Source organism: Scatophagus argus, chromosome 22, assembly GCF_020382885.2.
Source record: "Scatophagus argus isolate fScaArg1 chromosome 22, fScaArg1.pri, whole genome shotgun sequence".
Classification (NCBI taxonomy): Eukaryota; Metazoa; Chordata; class Actinopteri; family Scatophagidae; genus Scatophagus; species Scatophagus argus.
In genome coordinates, this window is record NC_058514.1 from 8,559,994 (window position 1) to 8,587,405 (window position 27,412).

Genomic DNA, 27,412 nt, shown 5'->3' on the forward strand with positions numbered 1-27,412 from the left:
GTGGTGGTGGAGGTACTTCAGGTTGGAATAGCGGAGGCCTCCTTGGTCTTACGGCTCTCAGATCCCTTCTCTGAATTGAGAGCATCCTGCTTGCAGGCCTAATGGCAAATGTACTTGACCTTCCACAACCTTTGCAGACTACAGCTACGAGGAGGACTATCAGGATGAGAAGGCAGACAACGAGGAGGGCTGTGAACATGCCTGCCATCCATTGATAGTTGTTCATCTGTTGTGAGGTGTCAGTGACAGAGATGCAAAGACACCGCTATTCGAGGTGGGACTAAGAGAAGCGTTTGTGACCAAACTTGGAGTCAGTGTAGTGTGGCCAGTTGGGGTAGATCCATCGAATATGGGAGCAGAAGCAGTGGAGAAGCAGTCCTGTCGGTAGGTCACTGGTCCAACATTAGTGATAAAGAACTCTGGGCTGACTGATCCATTTGCTGATCTCATTGCCAGCCTCTTGCTTTGTATTTGCTCAACATGGCACCGGCTGGGAGGCCCATCTATCAACCTTATTTCCAGGGAAAGAGAGTCTGCCTCACCATCCTCTGGGTCTAAAAAAGTTTTAGTTGGGATTGAGAAGTGGAAGGGGAAGCCAACAGTGACCATCAATATTGGAATAGACTGCAACACTTTGGATGGGAGGTTCACTGATCCTGAAATGTAAGATAAACAATATTTAAATTATTGCACAGAAAAATTGAATAAACATATCTATAAGAAACAAATAATTAAATAATTTTACATAGAATTCATAGAATTTTGTTTGTAGAAATTTGTTTGTAAAAACAAATTCAGTGTTGAATATTAAAAGTAACCCTGTGGATTTCTTTTCCTGACCACTACTAGCACTTTGCAGCAATATTTTGGTTGGTTAGTTCTTGCTTTGTTTTTAGCTTTTGCAGAGCTGCAACAATTAATCAATCAACAAAAACTTATGACAACAAACAATAATTCTTATGAAGTATCTTTATGAAAGAAATGCCAAACGATTCAAAAATTTGAGGTTGATGCTTTTAGAGTTTTCTGAAATTTTATAGACAAAAATATTAATTATGAAAATAACTGGTCGACTGATCAATAATGACCGCCATGCACACACATAGGTACATCTGTTGCAATACATTTAACTGCCAGGTTTCACACTGTTCCTGTTATGAACAGTTGGTGGCGGCAATTTACCACAAATGTAGCAAGAAATGATGGTACTCACTTGAAATGGAAGCTGAAGATGCTGGCTGGACTGAGCTCTGTCTTCTATATGATGAAGGGTCTACAGCCTGTAATGATGTTAATAATGTGGTTGACATCTCATAAAACTGACTCAAAGATGTGCTCACAATCTGCTGCGTGGGACGTCCTTTTGTGTCTGTTTGGCGGATTAACAAGGAATTCTCTATACTCACACAACTGCCACAGAGGGCAGATGTGTTTGGTGCTAATGACATGTATTTGCTTACTGAGAAGGCACTGTCTTCTAGAGAAAGAAGAGTGTCTGAAATGTCCATTTGTGGGGCAGCTGTTACATGGTTTATTTCTGTAGTTGTACAGGCAGACAGATGCATTGCTGGGTTCGATGCCTGGGTTGAAAAGAACTGTCCATTTGAACCAGTCATTAAAAACTGTGATTGAAAAGCAGTCCAATACTTCTTATCTTGTGAATAACTTGTCACTTGTCACGGGCTCAGCTGTGCTATAGAGGTAGGTACTTTTGATTTGTGCGGCCCACCCACTTACAGAGACAAGTTCCTGTGCCACAGACTGGCTACATAATGGAAAGGAACGAACAAGTAACTGGATTTCATCAGTGAAGTTTGTAGTGAATGGTTCCTGGACAGCAGAGGGAGCAGTTGGATCAAAATGGTCCTCAGACAATAGTGTGACGCTCTCAAATACTGAAAATGGAGCCGGGTAGGTCATATGTGTCATTCCACTAACTAAGACTTCCCAGATAGCAGTGTATGGAGTGTTTGTTGCAGTGGAAGAGATATGGAGAAAGTCTGTAATGGCGGCATCATAGGTGATGATGCTTTGAGAGACTCTACTGTAAATACTGGCTTTATAATATCAAGCGTCTCAAGTTGTTCACCAAAAAAGTCAGAGGGTAGAGCTGGGGTAAAGGTCTTCACTGGGAGCTCCAACAAGGACACTGAGTATGTGGACTCCAATTCAGTTTGTCCAGACAGTGCCAGCTGACCCACTAATGCAGTTGATGACACATCCTGAGTTGTTACATTGAGCTGAGACATTATATCCTGATTCACAGCTGAGGACGGATGTTGGATTGTATCCAAGCTCTGAGCTATTGATAATTGCTAGGTCATTAAGGTTGGTGACACATCTGGAAAGAGTTGAGTGGACGGTATTTTGTTTGATGGTGGCGGTGACTGTATTGTCCTCAATCTGAAGCTGCGTAGCAGGACGTCATTATGATTGTCTGCTAGAGGTGGATGAGAAACAGATGGGTGGTTATGAAGAGTTGGTTTGGCAATGTGGTAGTCTTCAATAGGCCCTTGGTTATAGAGTGTGTGACCTATAAAAAAAGGAAATGCAAGAATTCAGCACAGTGGAAATATATGAGTTTCATGAACGCAATAATCGAATTAAATATAATTACCAATACTGTTGCTGCGATTGTTAAAAGATGGAATTTATTTGCCCTTTTATTTATCCCAGCATCCTTTCACTCATATGCAGTCATAAATTAGTGGGCTTTGTTGTATTCAATCACCAACGTAAAGCTGCTGACAATTTCAACAACTTAAAGGTGTGGTGTAGTGTTCGTAGTGTAGTGTCTATAAATGTGTATAAGTTAATGCAGGCGTTTTCATCTATTTGACTCATAATTCTTCATGTGATCCTCAACACATCATGCCACTGTAATGGGGTCATTTGTTTTCCATGTTGTTCATGCTTCTCATGTTTCCATCACTGCATTAGCCCATATGTTCGTCTATTCATTCAGCTCCGTTCAGCTGTGGGCTCCTTTTCAAACAGGGTCAAGTCATTACAACATATGACCAGAATGACTAAGCACCCAGAACAATCCCATATAGTCTTATTGAAGTCAACAGCAGCAGACTTACCCAGTGAGCTCACTGTGGGAGAACTTTCTGAGTCAATGTGGTTGCCTCCATAAGCAGCAGTCCAGTGGGGGGTTTCCTTTGGATGAGGTCGAAGGGTCAGACGAGCGGCGAGCGATTTTCTGTTGACCACCTTATGTGTCGCCGTTGAAGTGACACTGTAATAGTCTGGGGTCAGTGGCAGTGAGGGGTAAATACTGGGCAGTGTGGAGAGAGCGGTGTCAGCTGAAGGTTCGACAACAAAAGTCCTGAGAGTTGGTACATGTTCAGGCAAAAAGGGTAAATGAAAAGATTCTGTGGTCCAGAAATATTCAGAAATACTGAACAACGTACCTGTTGTGACCTCTGATACGTCACAGCAGCCAGTCACATCTACGTGAGGTTTTATTTTTGAAGCAGAGAGCACAGCTTGCTTGACGGATTCCTGAAAATTGTGAAATGAAAACCAGTTTGAATGAGGCAAATTCAACACTGACCGATCTGTGCAAAGTTGTCAAAATCAAGTAGATTCAAATTGTGTCACATTACAATGTCAGCATGTTATGGAAAGTCAACAGCCGAGCCAGAACAAGGATTTAAGTGTCAGTTTGTGAACTGGGTTTATGCCTTTCTGGGCATATTTCTCTTTTCATTTCTCTTTAAATTCTCTGAATTTAAAGTAACACTTAGTCTCATGAGACTAGTCAAGATTTTCACTTCTATCTTTTTCTATCTTGGAATGTAATTCATCCCTAAAAGTGCAAGTGCTCCACTGAAACAAGAAATAGATCTCTAGAATATAATTTAAAATGTATTCCATGCACCCATTATTCTGATTATGCCCATTTAAATGCTGCAGAGGAAAACATAGACTTCATGCACAAAATAAATTAATTACAAGACAAGTCAAAAAACCTTGCAAAATCCATCCACACCAAACAAGTGGAAATCAATGTTTTTTTGCAGGCAGAAAGTTTGCATTCTGTTTATTTCTGTCCAGCCTTTTTCATCAGTCTGTGTCCTTTCTTGAGCTGAAGGAAGAAACAGGAGTCATCAGCACAGAGCACTGCACATGATGATACCCAGTTCTGACCTGAGATATGTTGACACCAGTCTTTCATGGAACTTAGAGAATGCCCATTCATGGCAAAGTCTCAGAATACCAGTCCCTTCCTGACCACATGGTCAGGAAGGGACTGACCATGTGGTGAAATAACCAAAACAGGATAAGGTTACATGTGTGGCTTGAAGCACAAAATGTTTGACATTTTTGCTTTAAAAATTTGCAGTAGCAGTTTGAACGTGTGTTACAGCCCCATTGAGGTGGAAGCTAGGGGAATGCTGGAAGCTGTAACACCTCAACCAAACAATTTGAAGGAGTCCATGTGGTGGAGAAAAGTAAAAATGTTTTTATTTTCCATCGGAAACCAAATACAACGGGAACAACAGAAATTAACCTAAACAAATGTGGGGGAGAATTGGGAATAAGTGGTTGTGCCAAAACAATCGAAAAACAGTACAAAAAACTAGGCCTAACTACACTCAACTGCTAAGAACAAAAGAACAAACAAAAGGCCTACCTGTCTCTGATCTAAAAAAAAAAGACTTAAATAAATCAAATACAGTGGGTGGCACCAACCAATAACCCTAGTGTGCATTAACAAAAAACCACTATGTGCTGCACAAATGTATAGGGTACTCCAAACTCACCTACTTTGCCAAAATCTCCCACCACATACTTTTACCTTTATGTTTTTCTGCTTGACAAACACACACCAATGTCCAGAAAGAGCGAGAGAGAGAGCGCAGACAGGTGTGCTGGCCTATATATGACCATGTCCCTGAATGATGATTGGCTAGATGTAAGTTTCAATGAACTAATCAGCAGGGCAGCCCGGCAGCACAGGTTGATCCACTCACAGCTGACACCTGTGGAACACAACAGGGAACAAGAGACACACACAAACCTGCCTGCATGTAACAACGTGTTTTGATGATATCAGTTAGACTCACCTCCATTCAACTTGATACTGGCCATGTCTCAACTATTTAAAAAACAAACTCTACCGACCCCACCCCCCGAGGAAAATTTGTCATAGCTGCTCCTCACTGCTGGGAGTTGGCCCTGTGGATCTCTACTCAACCTTGCACCTTTCTCAACATTTTATAAAGGCAATACAGGTAATTAAAAGTGCCTTATATTAACAACTATCACGAGAACAAAATATATAATTTTTCTTTTATTTCATCGTAAAAAAAGGAAAAGTATGAATGTCAAGTAAGAGGTTTTTGATAGAGCGCTATAAAAAAAAAGTATCCCAGAAACCGTCCTCTGGTTTCTTGCAATGTATTATTTTTCTTCATGTTTCTTTCAGCGTGAGACACTTTTTACTGTTTTAAAAAATGCTATATTAGAAAAGATTTACTTACTTACAGTACTTACAAGTGAGGATATGTTGAGTGTTAAAGGGAGGGCTATTCATTATGATTGATTATGATCATTAAGGATAAACTGCATCTCTTTCGAGAACTATCATCATTTCTCCTCTTCCCTTAGTATTAAAATGTGAAAGATATAAAACAACACTTGCACTTAACTGGGTTGCTCAGTTATCTGTCCAACAGAGTAAAAATAAAGACCACAGCCATTTTGCTGTCATGAGGATCATCTGTAAAAGCTGACCATTTGTGAATTAACATTGTACATGTAATATGTAAACAAAGGCAAACAGTAGGTGACACAATGATCATAAAAAGAAGCTTGAGCCTCTTCTGGAGACTTTCTCCCTCAAATGTGACTCTAAGATGTGTTGTGGAATACCTCAAACTGAGTAGATGGAAGGAAACTTAGGAGAAGCTGATGTCTTATGATGAAGTACTCAATGACACTCGATTGAGGAGAAACAGCATTTACATAGACCTGATGTTACTCAGTGCATTGTCATGTCAATTCTGAAGTCTACTCTTCCTGTCAGGATACATATGTACTAAGCTTTAGATATTAGTTTGTAAATCAACATTGCATACCTCTGTCTCCTGTACAGATATCATGACTTCAGCTGCTAGATTAGTTTCAGCCTCTGGCTTCTGACAGCCAAGGATTTTATCTACAACAGCAAACCAACAACTGCTTCGTTTTCCTTTATAGAGTCCTTCTTTCCATTAATCTTTCTGTACTGTTGTTTCAGCAGTCTTATCTTTAACTTGAATTTTCTGGTGAACTTATCAAAGCCCTGAGCTGTGAGTCCTGAGCCTGGAGCTCAGCTGAGCAAACACTATTTTAATTCTGGGAGCTGACCTGAGCTGCCCCTCACTCTCCTCTGCCCACCAGGTGAACAGAACTTTGACTTCTGATGCCGAATCAGCTTGTAAAGTATCTGTCATAAGAAATGTCACCAGGTTAAAAATCTAACATCTCTTGAAAATGCAGATGCAAACCTGTTGTCCTGTAGCTTAAAAACAACACTCCTTTTACACACTCATCTTCTGGTGACTGTATCAGCATATTGGATGAATCCACCTCTTTTTGTTTTTCTGTAGTGTTCTTTAGGCTTATCCACTTTGAGATTGCACTGATGTGGTGACTTGTTAAACTAAACCAGTGTGAGTTTGCTGTTCAGATATCTCAAGACCTGATTGTTTGATGCTGTGGTGAGAAGCTGTTGCTGGATGTTTGGTTGTTTGGTGTGAACTGGCCTGAACTGAACTGCCCCGGAGATATCAGGAAACAAAAAACTGATTTGGGTGTTCATTAGTTTAGGAAGAAATAATGCTTTATGAAGGAACACTTTAAGGTTGAGCAATTATTATATATTAAGATCGAAAAGCAAACCAAACTGTGCTTCTTTTAACATATCACTGTCAATATCGCACACACTACAAAACCAGAAGAACACAATTTTCCTTTGTTGCAAATAAACATATTTTACTGTACGTATTTCATCTGTGTTTAACTTACCACAGGGCCCACATTTTAGGTACAGAGAAATTTATCCTTATTTATTTGACAATTTTATGAGCTGCAATCAATGCATGCTAATGCTGACATGCTGTTTTTTTCTGTTTTTTTTCCCCACAGACGCTGAGGATGGCAGTGAATTGGCCAGGACTGCTGTCCATAGGAGTGTTTTATATGATCGTACTGGGCATAGGTATCTGGGCATCCAGGAAGTCCAAACGTGAAGAGAAGAAGTGCACTGGGAACCAAAGTGAAGTTACAATGATTGGAGGGCGGAACCTAAACATCTGGGTCAGCATCTTTACTATGACAGGTAAAATAATATCATGAGGAAGATGATTATAGTCAATGATTGGGCCATGAATGTTCTTAACAGTAATTATTCAGGATCATTCATTTTGAAATCTGTTCCCTCAAAGAAAGCACAACAGGAGGACCTAGTTTCAGTAACTTTCCTTTTCATTGTCTGTATGTGAACTGACGATTTGCAGCTACTTGGGTGGGAGGAGGCTATATTTTGGGTTGTGCTGAAGTGGTCTACAATCCAACAAGGGGATTGGTGTGGGCCATTGGACCCATTGCCTTTGCCATGAACCAGATTTTAGGTGAGTGAGGCTGAATATAAATACTCCATAATCACTCAAAAATACACAGCAAATGTTATAAAATGACAAATCAGCACCTAATATATTCAGCTGGCTGTCATTTAATACTGCCGCAATTTTACTATTTTTACTATTGTGAAAATTTACTAATAAAACCAGAATGGTGGCCACTATAAATGAAGAAATCTTATTTGTGATTAATGTCATTGAAGAAGGTATGTTGTTGAATTACAGGGGATTAGTTGCTGTTTAAAGCGCATTTTGGCTGTTGTGGTTGGAACTCAAACACACCTTCAAACATTAAATGCTTAGTTTATAATTTTTCCTGTTTGTGTGAATTCAGGTGCACTCTTCTTTGTCAAACCTATTCGGTCAAAGAACTACGTCACTCTTATGGATCCATTTCAAAGAAAATATGGCAACACTGTAGCAGCTGTTATTTTCATTCCTGCTCTACTTGCCGATATCTTGTGGGTGGCATGTATTCTTGGTGCACTGGGTAAGTCAGAAATCGCATGAATACATTTCTTGCAAAGACATCAAGTTACACCTCTATTATAAATCAAATAAATTAAGGTATGATGCAGACAATGCCGATTTTAAGTGTGATACAGTTAAAGGAACACTGAAGGAATAGCTAAAAAAAACACTGTAATGTTTTGAGTCAGTCTGCCTGAACTTGCTGCTTAACAAATGCTGTTTAGTTTCATGCTCTTTGCACAAATTCCATGACGTCAATTTCAGTTTGATGCTTCAGCATTTGAGTCTGAGTTTTGAGAAAGTTGTGTACACTTCGCTCTGAATGTATGTCTGTTGCAGGAGGGACAGTCAGTGTGGTCATGGATATTTCCTCCAGGCTGGCTGTGAGCATCTCTGCTGCTGTTGCAATCCTTTACACACTGATGGGAGGACTGTACTCTGTGGCCTATACTGATGTCATCCAGCTCACCTTTATGTTCCTTGGCTTGGTACAGACAAAAAAAAGAAAAAAAAAAAAAAGAGAAAACTAATGTGTGGGCATGCAACCACAACTAAGGGATCGGTATTATATGCTTTATTAGGCTTTGAGAGGGAAAATCAAAAGTTCTAGTTTTTGGAAAGGATTCAGGATTCCAGGACAACAATTCATAATTTGGGACTGTCCCAAATTTTGTGGGACATCTGGGAATCCTACTTAGTTCGGATATCCATTATCTGGATATTCCCTGACTACACTGGAAGCTCCAAAACACTCACTGTTGCCCCCAGAGACTAAAAATCATTGTCAGACAATGGCCAATGGGTTCCAAGACTGCAGCTGTAGTTAAGTCCCCAAGATACTCCAGCTGGAGTGTCTCTGTCAGTATGAGTGCTATTTTTTTCACTCATGCAATTATGCAGGACTGACATACTGTACTAACTCCATATACTGTTTTCTTCTTTATTCTCAGTGGTTTTGTGTCCCTTTTATCCTGACAAGCCCCTCCTCTGCTAACTTTACTGTTGCCTCTGTGACCAAGCTGCATCAGGAGCCATGGATCGGCAAACTGGAGCTGGAGGATACGGGTTGTTGGATAGATGACCTACTGCTATTGGTAATGGACACATGTGACAGCCCCCTGTTACTGTACACAGCTCAACTATCTCTTCAGTATTGAAAATACAAAAACAAAAATGACTACGCTGTGATGACTTTGTTTCATGAACGACCAGTTCAGTGTATGTTTTCATTTCAACATTATCTCTGTTGCAATACCATGAGAAATCCTATATTTATTTTTCTCCAAGGGCATTGGGGGGATCTGTTACCAGGCGTTCTACCAGAGAGTCCTATCCACAGCCACTGATGCCCAAGCTAAGATCACCTGCTACGCTGGGGCAGTTTTATGTCCAATCCTTGGCATCCCTTCACTCATCATTGGGGCAGCAGCAGCATCTACCAGTACCTAAACTGAGCTTTGTTCTGTCTTAGCTATTGTAGTCAATCTTGGAACAAACATTTATGTAGTATGTGGAAAGGAAAACCCAGGCCAGTTGTTGGTGATGTATTCTACCCAATCTCTGACCAAATCACACATATATTTACACAATTCATTGTGACTCACATGTTTCTTTTTGCTCACATGTGCTTAATGTCTGTCAGACTGGAACCAGACCACCTACGGTTCACCCAGCCCCTACGAACAGGGCAAATCTGGTATGATCCTGCCAATAGCTCTTCAGCATCTTTGTCCTTTCTACGTCTCACTGGTTGCTATCGGGGCTCTCACTGCTTCTGTGATGTCGTCAGTTGACTCTTCACTTCTTTCTGCTGCCTCCCAGCTGGGCAGAAATATCTTTAAGAACATCGTCTACAAACAAGTAAGACCTCACGCAACCACCACCCTTTTTTGTTTTGCTCTATATAGCTTAGTTGATAAATACAAAATGAAGGAATAACAATTACAATCAAACTACAATCGGGATGGGCCCTGTGTTCATACAGTGTAACCTTTAAATCTGTGAACAGCTATCTTCCTGTTCACAAGAAGGTTTTTTTTCCCTTATGAACAATGCTTTCTGACTTTTAAATTTCATAGTAATGCTTTATTAAGACCAGACTGTTGTGAAATATCTGCAGCATGTCGCCGCTCAACAACTACATATACTTGATTTCTCTACTGTAGTTTTGGGCTGAGGTGATTAATAGTTTGACGAACAACCAAAAAAGCAATCAAAAACGATTCTGATGATCAATTCATGTTATTTTTTAAGCTATGCTATTTTTCTCAGTTGTGTGACCCTATCACAACTTGTAGATTAATAAAAAAAAAATCAATAAACTTATCTATGTTTAAAATTTAAAAGCAGTTATTGAGTAATGAATTGTACTAAGTTGGTTAAAACACAAAACGAGTGATGTGGTCCTTTAAGGGTTTGTTTTTAAGCCACTCCCATTTTTATTTCAGAATGTGAAAAAAAAAAATTGATAAAAGGTGACTAGATGGCTCATGAAATGATTTCCTTTTTTTCCAGGCATCAGAAAAAATGATTATTGTGGTGGTTAAAGTGTCTGTCCTCCTGTGTGGACTGACAGGAGCAATCCTGGCCATGACATCAAGGTCTGTTCACCTGCTCTGGATAGTCAGTGGGGATGTCTTGTATACAATGATGACTCCCCAGGTGACCTGCATCTTCTACTTACCTCAGTGGGTGAACAAATACGGGGCCTTTTCCGGTTGTGTGTTGGCTCTACTGCTGAGAGGTCTGGTCGGGGAACCCGTGATAGGCCTTCCTGACGTGCTGCCCCTGCCGTGGGACAAAATACAAGTGGACGGTCACCGATACCGCTTGTTCCCATTTCGCACTGCCATCATGCTCATCAGCACTGGGACTATTTTACTCGTATCACGCTTTACTATGTGGCTGTCCAGAAAGGGGCTGCTTAGAAGACTAAGTGATGCCGAAATGGATGCAAACATACATTACATGGCACCAGTTAAAACAGATGTGGAGGAAAAGGACAGACTAAATAAAGAAGAGTCTCTGTCGTCCTCCCAAGCAGGCAATGAGGAAGGGCTAAAATGTTAAGTTTTCTCAACGTGAACACTTTCATACAGCTTGTGGATGGTGTTTAAGCCAGGATTTCTGGGTCAAAAGGGAACCTATGATAATTTCTGAGAATGAACTGTAGTTAACATATCGTATGTACCTCTTTTAGTGATACTTGAATAAACAAAAACCTTCTATTTTAATCTAAACTGACTTGGTAATGATTATATTTTTTGTGTGTCATTCATTTTTTGGTATGTCTTCCATTTTTTTAGGGCAGGGCACAGCATTGTTTATTTTCGGGACACACACAAGCAGTTACCTTTAAAAGGTGCACTTAAGTGATTTAGAAATGTACTCTTAATTAACTTGAGGGACTCACAAGAGACAAAAAGAACTGTTAAAATATTCACAGCAAAGGATGAGATATCCCAACTTTTAACTCAGAGCTGGACCCTACAATTCCCATCACGCAGCACCTGTTTAATATCCTTGAAAAACATCTCTCTCTCCTCTCTGTGTCCCCAAGCAGGACATGAACCACCTCCTCAAAGTTTGTCTATGAATTCTGCAACTCCTCCAATTCCTGTTAAATGGTGTCAAAAGCAAACAAACAAACAAGATAACAATGAATATGTCTGCTTCCAAAGAGTTATATGGGTCCCCTTTCGCTAATCAACAAGATGAACCATTAATTTCAAGTCAAAACATCTCTTGGCTCAAAAACATGAAGATGTCATTAATATGTAAAATGAAACAAGTCTAACGTTTTTCATTATGTAGGCTTTCATCCGATAGACAAAAAAGACAACATGACACAGCAATACTGTCTTTTCCAGCATCTACACTGATGAGCATATGCAAGGGAACATCAATTAAACATCAAGGAGCAATCCGCACCGAAATCCTGGGGGAATAAAGGAGGAAAGGCAAACATACATGGATAAGTGCGGTCATAAAGACTAAACAACATGGGGTCCATCCTGACCGTTATGAGGGGAGAAGATCATTGCCTTGGGCAAACTGAAGTGGAGATCCACTAATGTGATCTCTCAAAGGACTAAAAAGGTTAAAAGAGGAATGCTATTTAATTTAGACTTTGAAGTGTCTGCTTTGAACTCACATGGTTCAGCAACCTTTCCCTTCTGTCTCTTACAGGGACAACAGAGGAACTTGTTCTACCATGGGACAACAAAGCACCAATTCACTTTCTATTGCACACAGCTGAAGCCTTGCAACTGAAAGTGTAAGTGAAATAAAATCTATAAAAATCATCTTCAGATTAGCGACCTCTGTACTACTCAAAAATAATAATTATCCTTTTTAATTATCTGTGTTCCTCTTTGTAAAATAAGTTTTCCAAAATGAATAAAATATTGACACAAATCTATAACTTAACATGTAAATTTCTCTTACAAAATGTTTTTGATATTAACACGGGATCAAGTGACAAGCGGTGGTTATTTGGTAGATTCTACTGAGAATCAACACATCATTCAGCAGTTCTGTGCTGCTTTAAGTTCAGTATTCAACCACACCTTTGGACTCACCTGCTCATCACAGGTGGAGGAAAGAAACGTTGGGGGGAAAAAATGTCCTTCTTGCCTTTCCTCTTAGTCTAAGCAGGAGCTGGACTTTCTCTCTGGATATCCACAGCTCTGGAGCCAGCTCCATCACCAACCTCACCAGCTCCTCCACCTTTTCATAATGTAGCACACTGGATCGCCTGCCAGGCAAAGGCACACATCAGACACAGCGTTGGAGCCTGGAGACATAATGAGGAGATGGACAAGCGGCAAACTTGCAAATGGAAAACACGACTAGCATGAGTGTAACGTATTTGCCAAAAAAGAGACAAAATGCAAAATAAAGTTAAAGAACTGACTGACATCATCATCATTATTTATATTGTTATTCCAATTTTCTATAAATATTGTGAATTCTTTTGGCCACAATAATTCCGTAGTGAAAATCTGATATCATGACAGCCTAAGTTATATAACGTTAGCAAAAAACAATGACTTTTTATCCCACAAGAAATCTAGTCATTTTATTTGTGGATTTTGTATGCTGAAAGCTGCACAGAGGCGATATGCAAACACCCTAAATGACACTGTAAGTAAAATATAAAAGCAACTGCTTATTTTACCTAAGGCTGCCACTGTTTCAGAAAGGTGTAGTTGTGATGTATTCAGGGGCTGAATCCATGACTTCAGCTGTTAGATTTTTCCTTCATAGAGTCCTTCTTTCCATTAATCTTTCTGTACTGTTGTTTCAGCAGTCTTACCTTTAACTTGCATTTGCTGGTGAACTTATCAAAGCCCTGAGCTGTGAGCCCTGAGCTCAGCTGAGCAAACACTCTGGGAGCTGATCTGAGCTGCCCCTCACTCTCCTCTGCCCACCAAGTGAACAGAACTTTCGGCTTGTAAAGTATCTGTCATAAGAAATGTCACCAGGTTAAAAATCTTCTTATGCCTCGATAACATGAGATGTGAGCTGAGGCTGGTCAGAAGTTCCTGTCACTGTATCGTCTGCCAAAGGCCGCTCTTAACCACACAGCTGAGCAGCTAATGTGCTCTCTAGCAACACCTGCTGTAGCCTGGTGAAATTGCATACATAAAAAATAAAATAGCAAAACAAAAAACATTCTTCAGATGGTGGCGAGCCGCATTTGGTTGGTGTCTAGTCTTAGTTTCTACTTACCATTCATTAGTGTCCACATCCTGGACAAACTGTGACTGACTGAGCAGTGAGGGCAGTCGCATGTACTGAAATACATTTTACTGTTTACATAATACCCTTCTCTCAGCTGTATTGTCAGCTGTATTCTGGCGGCATCTTGAAAAACACAATGTTTGGAAAATAACATTAAAATATTTTTCTTAATGCATCATAGACAATCATTAACTTTTTTCTTGTTCTTGAACCAATAATATCCAACAAGTGGGGTGGCTAGTGATTTTTTTTTTCTTTTCAAAATGGCGCTCCTCTCTGCTGTCGCTTGTACGACGTCGTATTATTTGAGCCAATCAGAAGACCGTTGACCGTTGCCAGGTTACAGCCCGGCTGTGTGCGGACGCGGCGCTTGTGCCTTGAGCCATGAAGATGAACCTGAATGCGTGATGACGGCTTTGCTTAGCGAGATACGGGGTCAGTGCAAATAAGCTACTATATTCTGGTCTCGCAAAATGCACATTGTTTGCATATGAAGGAAACAGCTGCCGCTAGCACGTAAAACACCAACACATCGCTAGTGCAAGAAGGACGCCTACTTTTCACGGCTGTACTTTCAAAAACTGTCAATATGCCAGCTGTCGTGTCGCCACTTGATTGACTTGACACAAATACACATTTCGGTCCCTCGTCAGGGCACATGATGACTAGATTGGTCAAGACTGCAGCGGAATTAAAACGACATTCACAAGAAAACAAAGCCATAAGACAAGAGTCCTTTGCAGTATGTATTTATTTTATTGGAAAGAATCAAAAACAAACAAAAAACTGTATAATAACAGGTTTATCACTTAATGGATTATATACATGGCTGCTCACTATGGGTTATGTAATAGGAAAGAGATGCACAATCTCATCATACATATTCATAATATTTACTGTGTTGTCACGAGATTAAATCTCTGTTTTTGTTGTTGTTGTTTGTTTTTTTGCATTAACCGAACACCATTTGAGCAACAAAACTGCAACTAAAAAGTGAAATCCTAATAAACACAAATCAGCCTATTTTCACTCTAAAACAACAGTGGAGTAATGTTTACAGTTCAGGGTTACATACAAAAGCATATGGTAAAAGTAGTTTTACTCGTAACAATTTCCACAAGGATACAGTCACAAAGTTAAAAAGTTTCCTAGTAACACTAAAATGTTTTATTAGCAGACAAAACAACTACAGTCGCATGCATTGAAATACTTGTTTTGTTTACATGATACCCTTTTCTCAAATGTCGGTTATATTCAGGTGGCATCTTGAAAAGCACAGTGTTTAGGAAAAAAATAAAAAAAATCTCCATTGCCACCTTTAAATCTCACAAAATGTGACATTTTAGGTTAATTAGCAATACCCACCATAACTTAATTTGTAACTTGAAGTCTTTAAATTCAATGATCAGACAAACCTTGGAAAAACATAAACTTAGAAAATTACATGGTTCAAAGGGTCACTTATGTAGTAGCTTTCTGAATTAGCCGATTTTGGTTATCAGTTTTCAGCATCAGCCCTGAAACCCCTAATCAAAGCATCGTTTTCACTAAAAGTTTCTTCTCCTAATAATCATCACTGCCTTCATCCTCCTCATCATACTTCCTCTTGAGGGAGTGCTTCTTGTGCTTACCCCTGTGTCTCCGTTTACCAGAGAAGTCAGGGTTAGCGTCCCTCGTATGCAGCTGCTCGTGCTTCTTAAGAAGGCCGGGGACGGAGAATCCCTTTCCGCATGTGTCACACGTCCAGGGCTTCTTGCACGTATGAGTTCTTTTGTGGACATTCAGATGGGATGCCAACTTGTAGGTCTTTCCACACACATCACAGCTGAACGGGCGCTCGTTGGTGTGTAACCTGATGTGGACCTTCAGATTCCCGACTTGAGTGAAGCTCTTTTCACATATGGAGCACCGGTAGGGTCTCTCTCTGGTGTGGATCCTCAGGTGAACCCTCAGGCAGTACTTGCTTGAAAACTTCTTTTGGCAAACAGGGCAAGGGATCTTCGCTTTAGGCACGTGGTCTTGCTGGTGCCTCTTCAGGTCAGACAAATAGACAAAGGTCTTCCCGCACTGGGAGCAGAGATACTGACGGTCACCAATGTGGTAGCCCATGTGTCTCTTCAGCAAGCTGGGGACGAGGAATCTCTTCCCGCAACGCTCGCACATGTGAGGACGATCTCTGGTGTGCCAACGCTCGTGGTTCGACAGCTTGAAAGCCGTAGGGAAGCTTTTGCTGCAGTGCTTGCAGGGGAATGTCATCTGGCTTGTGTGGCACTCCATGTGTCTTTTGAAGTAGGTGGACTGCGTGAAGCCTTTGTTACAGATGTTGCAGTAGAAGGGCTTTTGGCCACTGTGGGCCAGCATGTGCTTCGTCAAGGTCTGCAATTTGGTGAAACACTTGCCGCACTGTCCACAGGCATAAGGACGGACCGTGCTGTGGGTCTTCAGGTGGTTGTTGAGGAACGCCTGTGTTCTGAAGCTTTTGTTGCATGCCGTGCAAATGAACGGCTTCTCTCCTGTGTGAATGCGCTCGTGGTCCATTAGCTTGGACTGATAAGGGAAACTCTTATCGCAAACACCGCAAGTGAACCTATCAGCTGGAGGTCTAATCTGCTTCTTTTTTCTTATGCTGGGCTTTAAGTCATCCCCTGCACTGAATTTGGCTGGAGGAAGTGGCGGCAGGGCTGGGAGTGAGATGGAGTTGGTGGCAATCTGCGACACCCACTGGTGTAATGTGACTCGCTGAGTGTGTGGCTTTTGGCCGTCTTTTGTTCCTGCACTGCCCGCATTCTGTATGGTGGATGCAGTTTTGACTGGAATTTGAACTACCCTGAAGGGGATTGATTTTAAGGGCAGCTCCCGTTGTGCTTGTGGTTTCTCTGGTGCTGCTGGTGCTGCATGGTCCTCTTTGTTTTGTAGTGTCATGGCAGACTGTTCCTGTGTACAACTCTTCTCTTGCACCAAACTTTCTGTCTGATCTCTTGTTGTTACACTCTTTTCCTTTGCAGCACTGCCATCAGTTGTTCTAAGACTGTATTGCCCTCTTCTTTGTGGTCCTGTATTAGGGACTGCTGGGCTGTCAGAGTCATCTGACATCACTCCCAAGTCTTCGGTTTCACTGAGGGAGGTTGGGCTTGTTTCGTTGACGGCAACCTCTAATCGCTTTGGTGATTTGGGTGGTGCTGGTGGTTCTACCGGTTTGGAACGGAAGGCGAGTGAAGAGAGCACACAGTCGCCCACTGAGGATGAGATGGTTGCTGCACAAATGGAGAAGACTTTTGTCAAATTCACTTTGACTGTATTTAACAATGTTATTTTATAGGTTATGTTCCGTGTTTCATCTTGTTTATACAAGTATACCTTTAACACCAAGGAGTCCCTTTGCCTGCTGGTGTAGAAGGAGAGTCTTCAGGTCGCTGGAGTCAGGGATCAAGCCTCCACATGCCTCCAGGACAGTGGGCTCTGTTGAAATCATGGTACCAAGCTGAGGTAGAGAGGCAGAAATTGAAAGTAATGAATGAGAGTACAGTAAAGATATCATTTTGCCACTGAGCTAAGAAAAAGCCAGGCTGACATTTTAAGACACTTTAAAAATATAAATAATAGTATAAATAAATTCCTTAATCCATACATTTTTTTACACTCTTGTCAATGTGAAAATGTCAAAATCCACTGACAGCATAAGTGCATACCTGTGACAGATTGGGAACAGGAAGAAGTTGCTCTAGCTTGCACACCAGACCTGCAATCAGAGCCTGCAGTGCTGTATCAAACTTTGTGCCATACTGAACAGGGAAAACTTCCTGCAGAGAGAGAAATATTTTCAGAACTTTTACATTTTGAGAGCTGAACATGTTGCTCAAAATAAGAGATGTATGAATTTAATGTGTTATCTCCACATGCGCTGTGTTTTAATATGTCCGTATTCACTATGAAGTTATATTATACAATTTCCAATGGCAGACATCAGAACAAGTATCAATTTGATCATATACTGTGGTGACCTGACATCATCAGCAAACTTCTGAACTGTAGGTAAAAATCACTGCTGTAAGTTCACAATATTGTAAGACTAATGTTATAATGTTAGAGGTGATAGAAGGTTGTCACATTCAAGTACAGATCTGTTAAATGACCTGCAGGTATGTATCTATAATTAAAAATAGCTTTTTGTGATGACAACCAATCCCTGTCTCATATTATTGAGATGTGGACACCTGGAAGAAGCGCTTCCTCTCAGCTGGGTTTTTAAGCAGATTCTGGACCAGAACCATGAAGTTTGTTTGAGATTTTTCCACTTCTGAATCCTTCTGTAACAAAGAAAATTCTGTTACTCACATTGCAATTCTGGAGTCTAGTCTGCTAAATAAAAATGAAATATATTTAAAGAGATTTATATACAGTATGTTTCTCAGAAAAGAAGTTCCCATTCTTACCACTGAAGGTGCAGAGACCTTCAACTTATTTATTAGAGTTTGAATGGCCTTGGAATCTGGTGGGCCCTCTTTGTGAAGCAAATCCAAAATGATCTACCATAAGGGTAAAAAACAGAATTAATAATCACGAGACAAACCTTACTATAAATTGAAAACAAGCTGCTTGTGAACATAAAGCAGATCTGCGGTTATATGCTTTCCTTATAGAGATCCTACTAAATATTCCATGCTAAACTTCAAATGCACTTTTTGTTCTTGATGTGTGTGATCCGTATCAGGGAACATATGGAGGTCATTGACATAGTGCAGGGTGAACCCTAAGGAATGAATGCCATTGTAGCAGCCTGGAGAGCACACATCACAACCTCAGTGTGAGTGAGGTATGTGGCAACTGAAATTGTCTGGTAGCTGGAGGGGTTTAACCTCACACCAGCCAAAGTGTTAATCAGATGCGTGCAGGTAAGGATCACTGACTGGTTTCATCTGTAGGGTTCTGCTGCTTGCAGAAATGATGTTGTCCTTTCTGATTCTCAAACAAAGTAATGATAAGACTCTCACCCTTGCTCTCAGCCCCAAAATGAGTTGGGCTGTCTGCTTGAAACTCATAAGCTCAGGAACGGTCTGTGTCACCATGGTGACAAACTCCTCCACTTTCCCATACAGCTTCACATTTCTCTGCCGTATGACCTGCCACATGTACGAGTAGGTCAGCTGCAGAGGGGAGGCCATCAATCGAAGGGAGGCCAGGGGAAGGGCACCTGTGCAGGTCATCACATAAAGTTAGAAAGTTTTGTCAACATGTGTTAGCATGTGTGGTTTTAGAGATCTTTAATTGAACAGTCTTTAAGTTGTCTTTTACCTGTGGGTATTCTGACGTCTGAAATATGTACTAAAATTGCAGCTGCATCACTCCACTGCACTGCGTGAGGAGAAGGTCACGAGCACACTTACCCACAATTGTTTTAACTTGTGTGCTGTTTTTACTCATTTCTACTAAGAACTTTTATGATGTGTACATGTACTTTGTGTTTCATTCTGTATTTCAATGCAGTACAACTAACTAGCCTTCGTGGCTTATAAAATATGCGTATGCGTTTAATACGAATCTACCAACGAGTTGAGCAGGTTTTGAGGGTGGAACTAGAAGCGGTTGTAGGGGGCGCTGCAGAGTTGACCACATGCTTTCATAACTGCAGAATAGCTGCAGAGGGGAGGAAATTGTGCACGTTTGCGTGTGCATGTGCATTCATGAAGCGAATGAGCGCCAAACTGCAGCCGAATAAGATTCAAACTTTAAGTAGCTGGTGTGGGTGCTGTATTACTACTTAAGGGAGTCATCATAGTTGACATGACACGATGCGGCGGCTGATCAGGACATCCGGAGGGAAGAATGCGTTAAATTGAAATCAAGCACCTTGAACGGTTCCCTCTAACGCTGAGATATCTAACCACTAAACGTCGCCAAAATAACTGAAAAACTTTCCTTTGCGCATGTTGGCCTGAGACTAAACGCAAAGGGTCAGTTCACTGCAACAGATGGCTTTCCGTTTCTTCTCGTTTTCTGACCACCGTTCTCGGCGGCAGCTACTGTTAGCCTGCTAACGTTAGCTTAGCAACTTACCTGTAGTATTGGATCGTTTCTCCATTCTGTGCACAGGATGTGTCGCTAATTCATGAGTTACTCAACCGACTGCATAGGTACACTGACCGCGTTTCACCTCACCTCTAACAATAATGTTTTTAAAGTATTTAACCGTCTTTCTTACGACCGTCAAGCCAGGAAGAATAATGGCGACCGCCACATAGCGGCTTTCCAAAACAAAAGTCCTAGTGTTTCCGGCGGATATTTCTATATAAAATAAAAGCACGGTCTTTGAAGTTGATGGAAAGCAGCAAAAATAATAGAAAATCATGCGCGTATTGGTCATATGAATCATGATGGTTATCACCTTTTTCATGATATTTTTTAATGGTATTTTCCTCATGTTGAGGCCTTTGGTGTGGACCTGTATACTAATTCTATCTATATGTGTACATTTTGTTTTGCTAAAATAAAAGACCAACAGTAAAACAGCTGTTAAATGTCCTATGAAAACAAAGGAGTAACAGTATAACAAGATCCATCTCAAAAGCATAGCTTCCTGTGATTCCAACCACTAATGCAGTTTTATTACTTTTTTTTATTACTAAATCTAATCACCAAAATGTTTTATTTGTGTTCTTTTTATTACTGCAATCAGTAACCATGGCAATAAAATAAATAAATAAATAAAATAAAACCATCAATGAAAAAGCTTCAGAGATCAGGCTGGCTTGGGTAGATGACCTGAAAAGTTTTATATAAAAGTATGATCTGTGTTCTGAGATACTTGTGAGTAAGTTTAAGTAACTGCTTCAAAAACTTGTTGTTCATGTTAAGTGAACTTAATGTCCTTTTGAAGTTGAATTATGTAGTGTTACATTAATAAGATGTACAAGTACCATTTATATTTCACACACGCACACACATACATACATACATATGTGTGTGTGTGTGTGTGTGTGTGTTATATATGTTCATCAGCCATGTGCAGGGGTGGACAAAATAATGTTTTTTGTTTCATAAAACATTTCATTAAAAATACAGTTGATCAAATCACAGTTATAAAGGCTACAAATGTGACTGCCAGCTAACCAAACATAAAACACCTGATAGTCAGCACTTTTATATGTGAGCAATATTGGAGCAATATGAGACGGGTAACCAACAAGAAGTTTACAAACGGTTCATTCAGACAAACTTCATTCAAAGTCTTAGGAGGCATGACAAAGAGAAATAGGGATCTGAAGGTGAAACTAAGAGTCAGATATACAATATACATGCATATAGGATGACACAACTACTGGCATCCCAAGTTACTTCAAAGTGATGTGTTTTCACAGTATTTTGTCTACCCCTCATACATTCTTGAGTGGAAATGGTCTATTTTCATCTACAACAATACAACAGTACAAAAAGGTCATTACATTTTGTAAGTGGTTTATCTTGTCACAAAATAACTTAAACATCTCACATACAATACAAATACAGATTACCACAAATGTTTAAAAAAAAAAGAAAATTGTAAAAAATTATTCACCAGAAAGACAATACAAACACTTTAAATGAATAAAGGTATGTCTATCCATATTTCATTGATATGTTTTGGAGGTAAATCATTAGAATACAGAAAACTGTTATTGAAATACTAACAATCCCCTGTGGATGAGCCTACATAGCCTGCGGTCTGGAAAGATTCTTAGCCTGCTGATTCATAGGGATCTGCCGACATCAGTCGTGTTTGTAACTGGTATTTCCTCCAGCCTACGGCCAGTTCTTTTGTGACGAGAACAAGCCCTCCTTATGCTTCTCACTGAGCTCATCCGTCCATCTATCTATCCGGCCCTATCTCCCTCACTTCCCCTCGTCCTGTCTGTCTTGTCTTTCGCTCCCTCTCTCTGACACATACAGTACAAGAGCGCTCACACTCTGGGAGTCATGTTCTCATGACTGAACATGATTGACTCTGTGAATAAGGCATTAAAAACTAACACACTCACTGGGGCTGAGCAGCAGCTATAGATCACTGGGCAACAGCTTTGAAATACAATGACGGGATTCAAAGTGCCTCTGGTGATGGCTATCTGCCATCTGGTCAGATCTTTGATACACAAAGTAGGACACTTGTTGAACTGCTCAGTGCATTGTTTGCGACTAGCAGGTCGGCAATTTTTGACAGATCACAGATCAGAATAATGTCAACAACAAGCTGCAGTGGATCAAATACAGCTTCTTCGATTGCCCTTTTACTTCTGATGCATTTCATTTGTTTCACTAACCGCAGTGTTGAATCCACCTCTCTGAACCGTATCCCTAATGCATTGCTGTGAATATCAGAATAAAGGGGCAGGTTGGGTTTCAGCATGTCGGCTGTCTACAATCGTGAAAGGACAGTCTCTGTAAACTCCTGGACATAGTCAACAAATTGCTGACAGGGGTCATATCTCAGAATGAAATGACATCCTCCAAAAAGCATGATATCATTTTGTTTTGAGGCTCCAGTTCAAAATAATCTTGATCTGCTCAGAGAAGGCCAAAGCCAAATGCTGACCAAGACAAGACAATTAATGTGCTTCACCAGCCATTTTGGCAGATAACCAGCCATTGTTGTGTAGAAAGTTCCTCTTCTGGTCCCAAACAACCTCTATGGATGGTTAAGTGCTAGAAGTACCTGGGGAACTTTGTGATACACCTGCCTTCGCAGAAGGTGTGTTTTCTCTCATAGGTCTGTGCACTCAAATGAGTGAAAGCAGAGGAAGAGTGTCCCACCACACTCATTTACCCAGCAGGCTCCTGCACATAGCAGAACAACCTGGAGAGTGAGTTGTTGACTTGCTGTTTAGATTTCCCTTTTCTGTTAGTCATGCTTCATCCACTCTCGTGTTCAGGGATCACCTCCCCCACTGGTTGAGTGTCAGCAGTGTGGGTGAGTGTTTGAAGTGGGATGGAGATAGACACAGTAGGGATCATGTCAGAAGGTTCCATTTGGCTATTTGCATTGTTGCAGACTGGTAAACGCCTTCCAGACTTTGCCTAAAAATAAAACAACGAAAGATGTAAAATCACACTCACGGTTCAAAGAGTGTTCTTCATCCCTCATTTCTATGATGAACAAATGACAGAAGCTAAATCTCCAAAGCATACATCATTAAGTTAGGTAATAGCCAGGCCTCAAAGTACTACTGAATATTTGATGAGCAGTTGTTAACTTTGCAAAAACTGACTTCCTGGAAGGGCTCACAAAGATGAAGGCACATTATCGTGTGGTTTAGGAGACTAACCCACGGAGAGGAAAAGGCACAAGACTCAGGGTAGTAGTTGATGGAAAACAGACTACCAGGGACATTTTTGTTTTCAGGTTCTCATGAGAAATAGAAAATAAAAAAAAAATCATTTGGGTATGCAGTCTATAATATTAAACCCAAAATATCATCCTCTTTTTGACTTTCTTTAGCTGTGACTTGGCTCCCAGCAGAGGGCTTAAACACACACAAACACAAAGACCTCGCTGATTCACCACAGACTCCGGATTTCAAAACACGTGTAGAATATCTGGTCTACTTAGAGATTTATCTTGTGGTGATAGGCTTAATGAGCACTGTGTGAACTCATTTAGCAAGGGCTTGAATGCAACAGATGTTCATTTATATGTACGAGACCCGTACGCAGGTTTAAACCAAAGCGTAGAACAAATTATAATTTCTGAGCTGATGACAGCACTGTAACTGAAAAGCTGAGAAAAAAAATCAAAGTTATGACCAGTTAGACACTTCAGTGAGTGCTTTTTTCATGTTACTCAGTATGTCTCTCTTTTCTCTGGCTATTTAAAAATGCATTCTCATATTTCTCCAATAGTTGTTAATCTACATTGAGATGTCTCACTTACTTACCAGCCACATTAGGATGACAACACAAGCTGTGAAGGGGATGAGAGCAAGAAGTATGGGAGTTCTCTTCGACCAGCTGTATTCCCGACCCTCCTCCCGACCCCCTGGTAGGAGGAAATATTACAGGAAATTGTACTGACTACAGTTACACCTCAGAAATTTGATATTGGGCAGGTCAATCGTCTTGATGTTTCTTTATTGAACTAGTAGAGAGTAGTCTGTTCGAGCTTAGTTACAGGAGTAAGTGCAACAATTTCAGTTACTTCTTCTACTCAGAAACGCTGACTTTGGCTCCCTTTTAAAATGTCATATGAACTTAGCAGGCAGGGGACCTGCTTTTCATGCAGCTTTTGATCACCTGATTCCTTTAATCACCTGTATTGACTGTGTGCTAAACGTTACAGATCTTGTCCTTGTGTGTCCTTGACCCTTAATCAATATCTGCCCACTAAGAGGACCCAAAGCTACTTTAGTTTTTCAGTCAACCATTAAAAACTGAAAATGCAAATGAATGCTGTACCTGGGGTTTGGTGTTGATTAAGGCACGGTGGCAGCTTGCACGGGAAGCCGGATGTTCCTTGAGAGGCAGTATGTAAGATGTCTTTGATGTGGTCAAAGTAAAGACCGGACATTAAGTTTTTTTCATGGTAATGACACTGGAAGACTTGCATTGCTGTTTCCTGGGGGATCAGACAAAAACAAACAATCCTGAAATAAATCAGCTATGCAATTAAACTGGCAAAACAGCCCCAAAATGTCCAAAATATTGTATCCCTCACTCATTTGTACATTTCATATTTAAGATTTGTCATGCTCTGCAGAGCATGTAATGCACTCACTATGCAAAATGTGCTTGATAAATATTTTGATTTTCCACACTCATTGCACATGAGATTGCTGCAGATTAACCATCAGAATGGCAAAAAATACACATACTATGATTGCAGGCAATGGTCACTGACAACACAGATATCTCATATGCAACAAGTCAAAGCACACTCACTGACTGCTTACCAGTTCCTCGTGGTCAATGGTGAAACGTAAACTCTTCAGCATGGCGAGGAAGACAATTATGTGTTCTTTATTGGATGAGATGGTGCCAAACATGTTTGCCAGCTTCCGAAGACTTTGCTCCAAAGGATAAATATTCAACACCACCCAGCACGTTCCAGCCTGGAAAAATTAACATCTTTTGTTGAGTATTACATCAAGTATTCCCCCATGTGTATTTGACAGTTTCACATTGTTTCTGCTTTCTCATTTCCATACATACCACTTCTTTGGGAATGTAACTAACAGGAATCTCATAATCAGAGGGGATATTCTCCTTCTATAATGGACATAATGACAGAGAAACATTTTTGTAACACCATATAAATGATCTCTGGAGCAGTTTCTTGGTGTACAGAACATTTACACATAGCAGATCACGTGACAAAAATATCAACATGACATATGAATGTGTCGAGCCTGTAGCAGCTTGGCCATCTCACCAGTAACGACAGCTTGTTCATATCATCAGTTATCGGCGTCCCAAATTTTCCGGAGCAGAGATTTAAACTCGTGATCAGACTCAAGAGGAGACAAGATGCTTTCAAGATCTGAAGGGCAAAGCAACAACATACAGTACATTACCTTTCCAGGCATAATACACTGGATTTTTTTGTATCATAAGCTGATAACCTGATTTACATAAGTTCAATTATATGTCCACACCTGGAAGCTGAATCGTCAAATCAAACAAATCAAACTGAATCGTCTTGATCTTAAAGGCACCATAATTGTGTATATATACAGGAAGCACAGTCACTTTCCACACTCATTTTCTGATACCAGGTGAGCATGGGTGATGCTTAACAAAAAAATCTTCAAAGTATTATGATAAATCAGACAAAATATTTCAATTTTCTCTAGAAGTTGTTTCATAGTTAATCTTCTGAGCATATGCCAGCAGAACTGAAAATGTTACACATTCCTTTAAAAAGAAAGGAGCACATTAAACAAAGGATTTATAATGTAGAACTTTCACTTTGTTCCCAAGGATTCAGGTGAGTTTCTTTTGAAAGTACAATTTCGTCATATCAATTTGCAATTAGGCTTCCCATTGGCTTGATATGACCTTTTCCAAATGCTGAATATCATGAATTTTTACTGCGTTTCTTTGTCACATATGACTATAACTTGAATATCTTAAAACAACCAAACTGAAGACATCACCCTGGATGCTGGGGAATCATCACAACTTTTTTAACAGAAGAAAGAATTACAAGAAAGTAATCAACTGATTAGCTACCAGTGAAAATAATTGTTACTGTGGTTGCAGCCCCAATTCACAATTCCTCTTTAATCATAATTAAAGGAGCCACTGGTTTACACAAATGACTTCAGTGCCATTAGAGTACAAGAAGTGAAAAGTGACCACGGACATTTATATGACAGCTGCAGTGATGCTTTACTACTGTGAGGCGTAAAGATTTTAAACGCAAAACACACAACGAGCTCACACATGATGAATGGACAGACTTCAAAGTTGCCCATGTGGCAAGCAGGAATTTCCATTCTCACAAGAAAGTGTGTTCTAGTGGCACAATTAAGTGACTGTGCTGTTGGACTCCTGGGAGAACACGTGCTAATCCTCCTTTTTCAATATATTGAGTGGAAGCTAGCTGGGCTTTCACTTCCCCTCCCCACTTAAAAGGATGCAACAGCAGCAATATATGCAGCAGTTACTGCACATCTCCTAACACATTAAAATACTTCTCAAAGCAACAATTATGTAACTGATGTTTCCATGTTTTTCTTCAGCTGAACTCCATTTTAAATCCTAACAAGAATATTATTTAATTTGAGAACTTCTACTTTAATTAACAATTTTTGTATTTTTTTTTTTTTTTTTGACAATTTCTGGACACATTTCACCAAACACTCAAAAGTGCAGTGCAATCAGCGAAATTGTGTGTCATCACAGAACTGCGTTTCATTGCAAGAGAAAAATCTGACAAGACACTAAGAATTTAAATGTGAACATTCTCACTCTAAAGAACAAAAATATTTTGCTACTTACCAAACCCAAGAGAGAATTAAGATGTAGAATACAGTTGCATCAGTATATCTGTCAGTTCACTGTTGCAACACACAATTATAACAACTACCAGTCTAAAAAAAATTGAAAAAAGGAGAAATTCTGTTACTTACTTTCTTCCTCATAGGGAGCAAAAATCTGTGGTTGCTCAAATCCAGTGCATGAAATTAAGTGTTTTCAGCCGAAAGACAGAGCTCATTGTGTGTATGCGTGTGGTGTGTGTGATGTCCAAGCGTGTAGTGAAACTTGAGGATGGGCTGGCAGTCTGCTTTCACTCCAGACAGATTGGTGAAGTCTTTTGACGTGGTGAAGAGGCCGCCTACAGGCTGAGTCACTGTGTCACACACTGACGCCGTCTGAGACTCTTTCCATAAACTCCCACGTATCAGTTTGTTCGTCAGGAGAAAGTGGGCGCTTGTTCTCTAATATTTCGCTTAGAATATGTCAAGGTTGTTTTACAAGCTGTTGTTTAAAAAGTGAAAATAAAACGATTATGTTGATCTGTTGATGTTGGAGGGCTGAGATCTTCAGCTGTGATCTTTACCTTATATCCTATCATTTATTTACTATGTATACTATTT

General features: G+C 40.2%; 3 protein-coding genes across 17 annotated transcripts; 1 reads left to right on the plus strand and 2 right to left on the minus strand.

Moving 5' to 3' along the window:
- Positions 1-1,519: 1,519 nt before the first annotated feature.
- Positions 1,520-20,118, minus strand: si:dkey-14d8.1 (zinc finger protein 184). Of its 13 annotated transcripts, XM_046378983.1 has the most exons (14): positions 19,905-20,118; positions 18,842-19,041; positions 18,284-18,376; positions 18,065-18,157; positions 17,540-17,650; positions 17,208-17,331; positions 13,839-17,104; positions 12,686-12,900; positions 12,259-12,313; positions 10,789-10,892; positions 3,978-4,991; positions 3,417-3,507; positions 3,087-3,308; positions 1,520-2,533 (listed from the first exon to the last, which is right to left on the minus strand). In XM_046378983.1, exons 1-7 carry the CDS (start codon positions 19,927-19,929, stop codon positions 15,414-15,416), a joined length of 2,337 nt encoding a protein of 778 aa, XP_046234939.1. In that variant the 5' UTR covers positions 19,930-20,118; the 3' UTR covers positions 1,520-2,533; positions 3,087-3,308; positions 3,417-3,507; positions 3,978-4,991; positions 10,789-10,892; positions 12,259-12,313; positions 12,686-12,900; positions 13,839-15,413. The 13 variants fall into 13 exon arrangements, with proteins under 13 accessions (XP_046234939.1, XP_046234947.1, XP_046234936.1 ...); XM_046378991.1 differs by lacking the exon at positions 12,259-12,313 and having other exon boundaries at positions 18,065-18,154; XM_046378980.1 differs by lacking the exon at positions 12,259-12,313 and having other exon boundaries at positions 3,087-3,280; positions 4,808-4,991.
- On the plus strand, positions 4,977-11,338 carry LOC124053641 (high-affinity choline transporter 1-like). Of its 3 annotated transcripts, none has more exons than XM_046378997.1 (9): positions 4,977-5,243; positions 7,141-7,333; positions 7,512-7,625; positions 7,969-8,124; positions 8,445-8,593; positions 9,056-9,199; positions 9,393-9,546; positions 9,748-9,965; positions 10,620-11,338. In XM_046378997.1, exons 2-9 carry the CDS (start codon positions 7,150-7,152, stop codon positions 11,172-11,174), a joined length of 1,674 nt encoding a protein of 557 aa, XP_046234953.1. In that variant the 5' UTR covers positions 4,977-5,243; positions 7,141-7,149; the 3' UTR covers positions 11,175-11,338. The 3 variants fall into 3 exon arrangements, with proteins under 3 accessions (XP_046234953.1, XP_046234954.1, XP_046234956.1); XM_046378998.1 differs by having other exon boundaries at positions 9,125-9,199; XM_046379000.1 differs by having other exon boundaries at positions 8,445-8,488.
- An 825-nt stretch (positions 20,119-20,943) lies between the features above and the next one.
- LOC124053644 lies at positions 20,944-27,062 on the minus strand. Its single transcript, XM_046379004.1, has 7 exons — positions 26,945-27,062; positions 25,243-25,350; positions 25,023-25,079; positions 24,764-24,922; positions 24,270-24,429; positions 23,753-23,853; positions 20,944-22,895 (listed from the first exon to the last, which is right to left on the minus strand). The coding sequence occupies exons 1-7, from the start codon at positions 26,954-26,956 to the stop codon at positions 22,731-22,733; spliced, it is 762 nt and encodes a 253-aa protein (XP_046234960.1). The 5' UTR covers positions 26,957-27,062; the 3' UTR covers positions 20,944-22,730.
- Between the last annotated feature and the right edge of the window lie 350 nt (positions 27,063-27,412).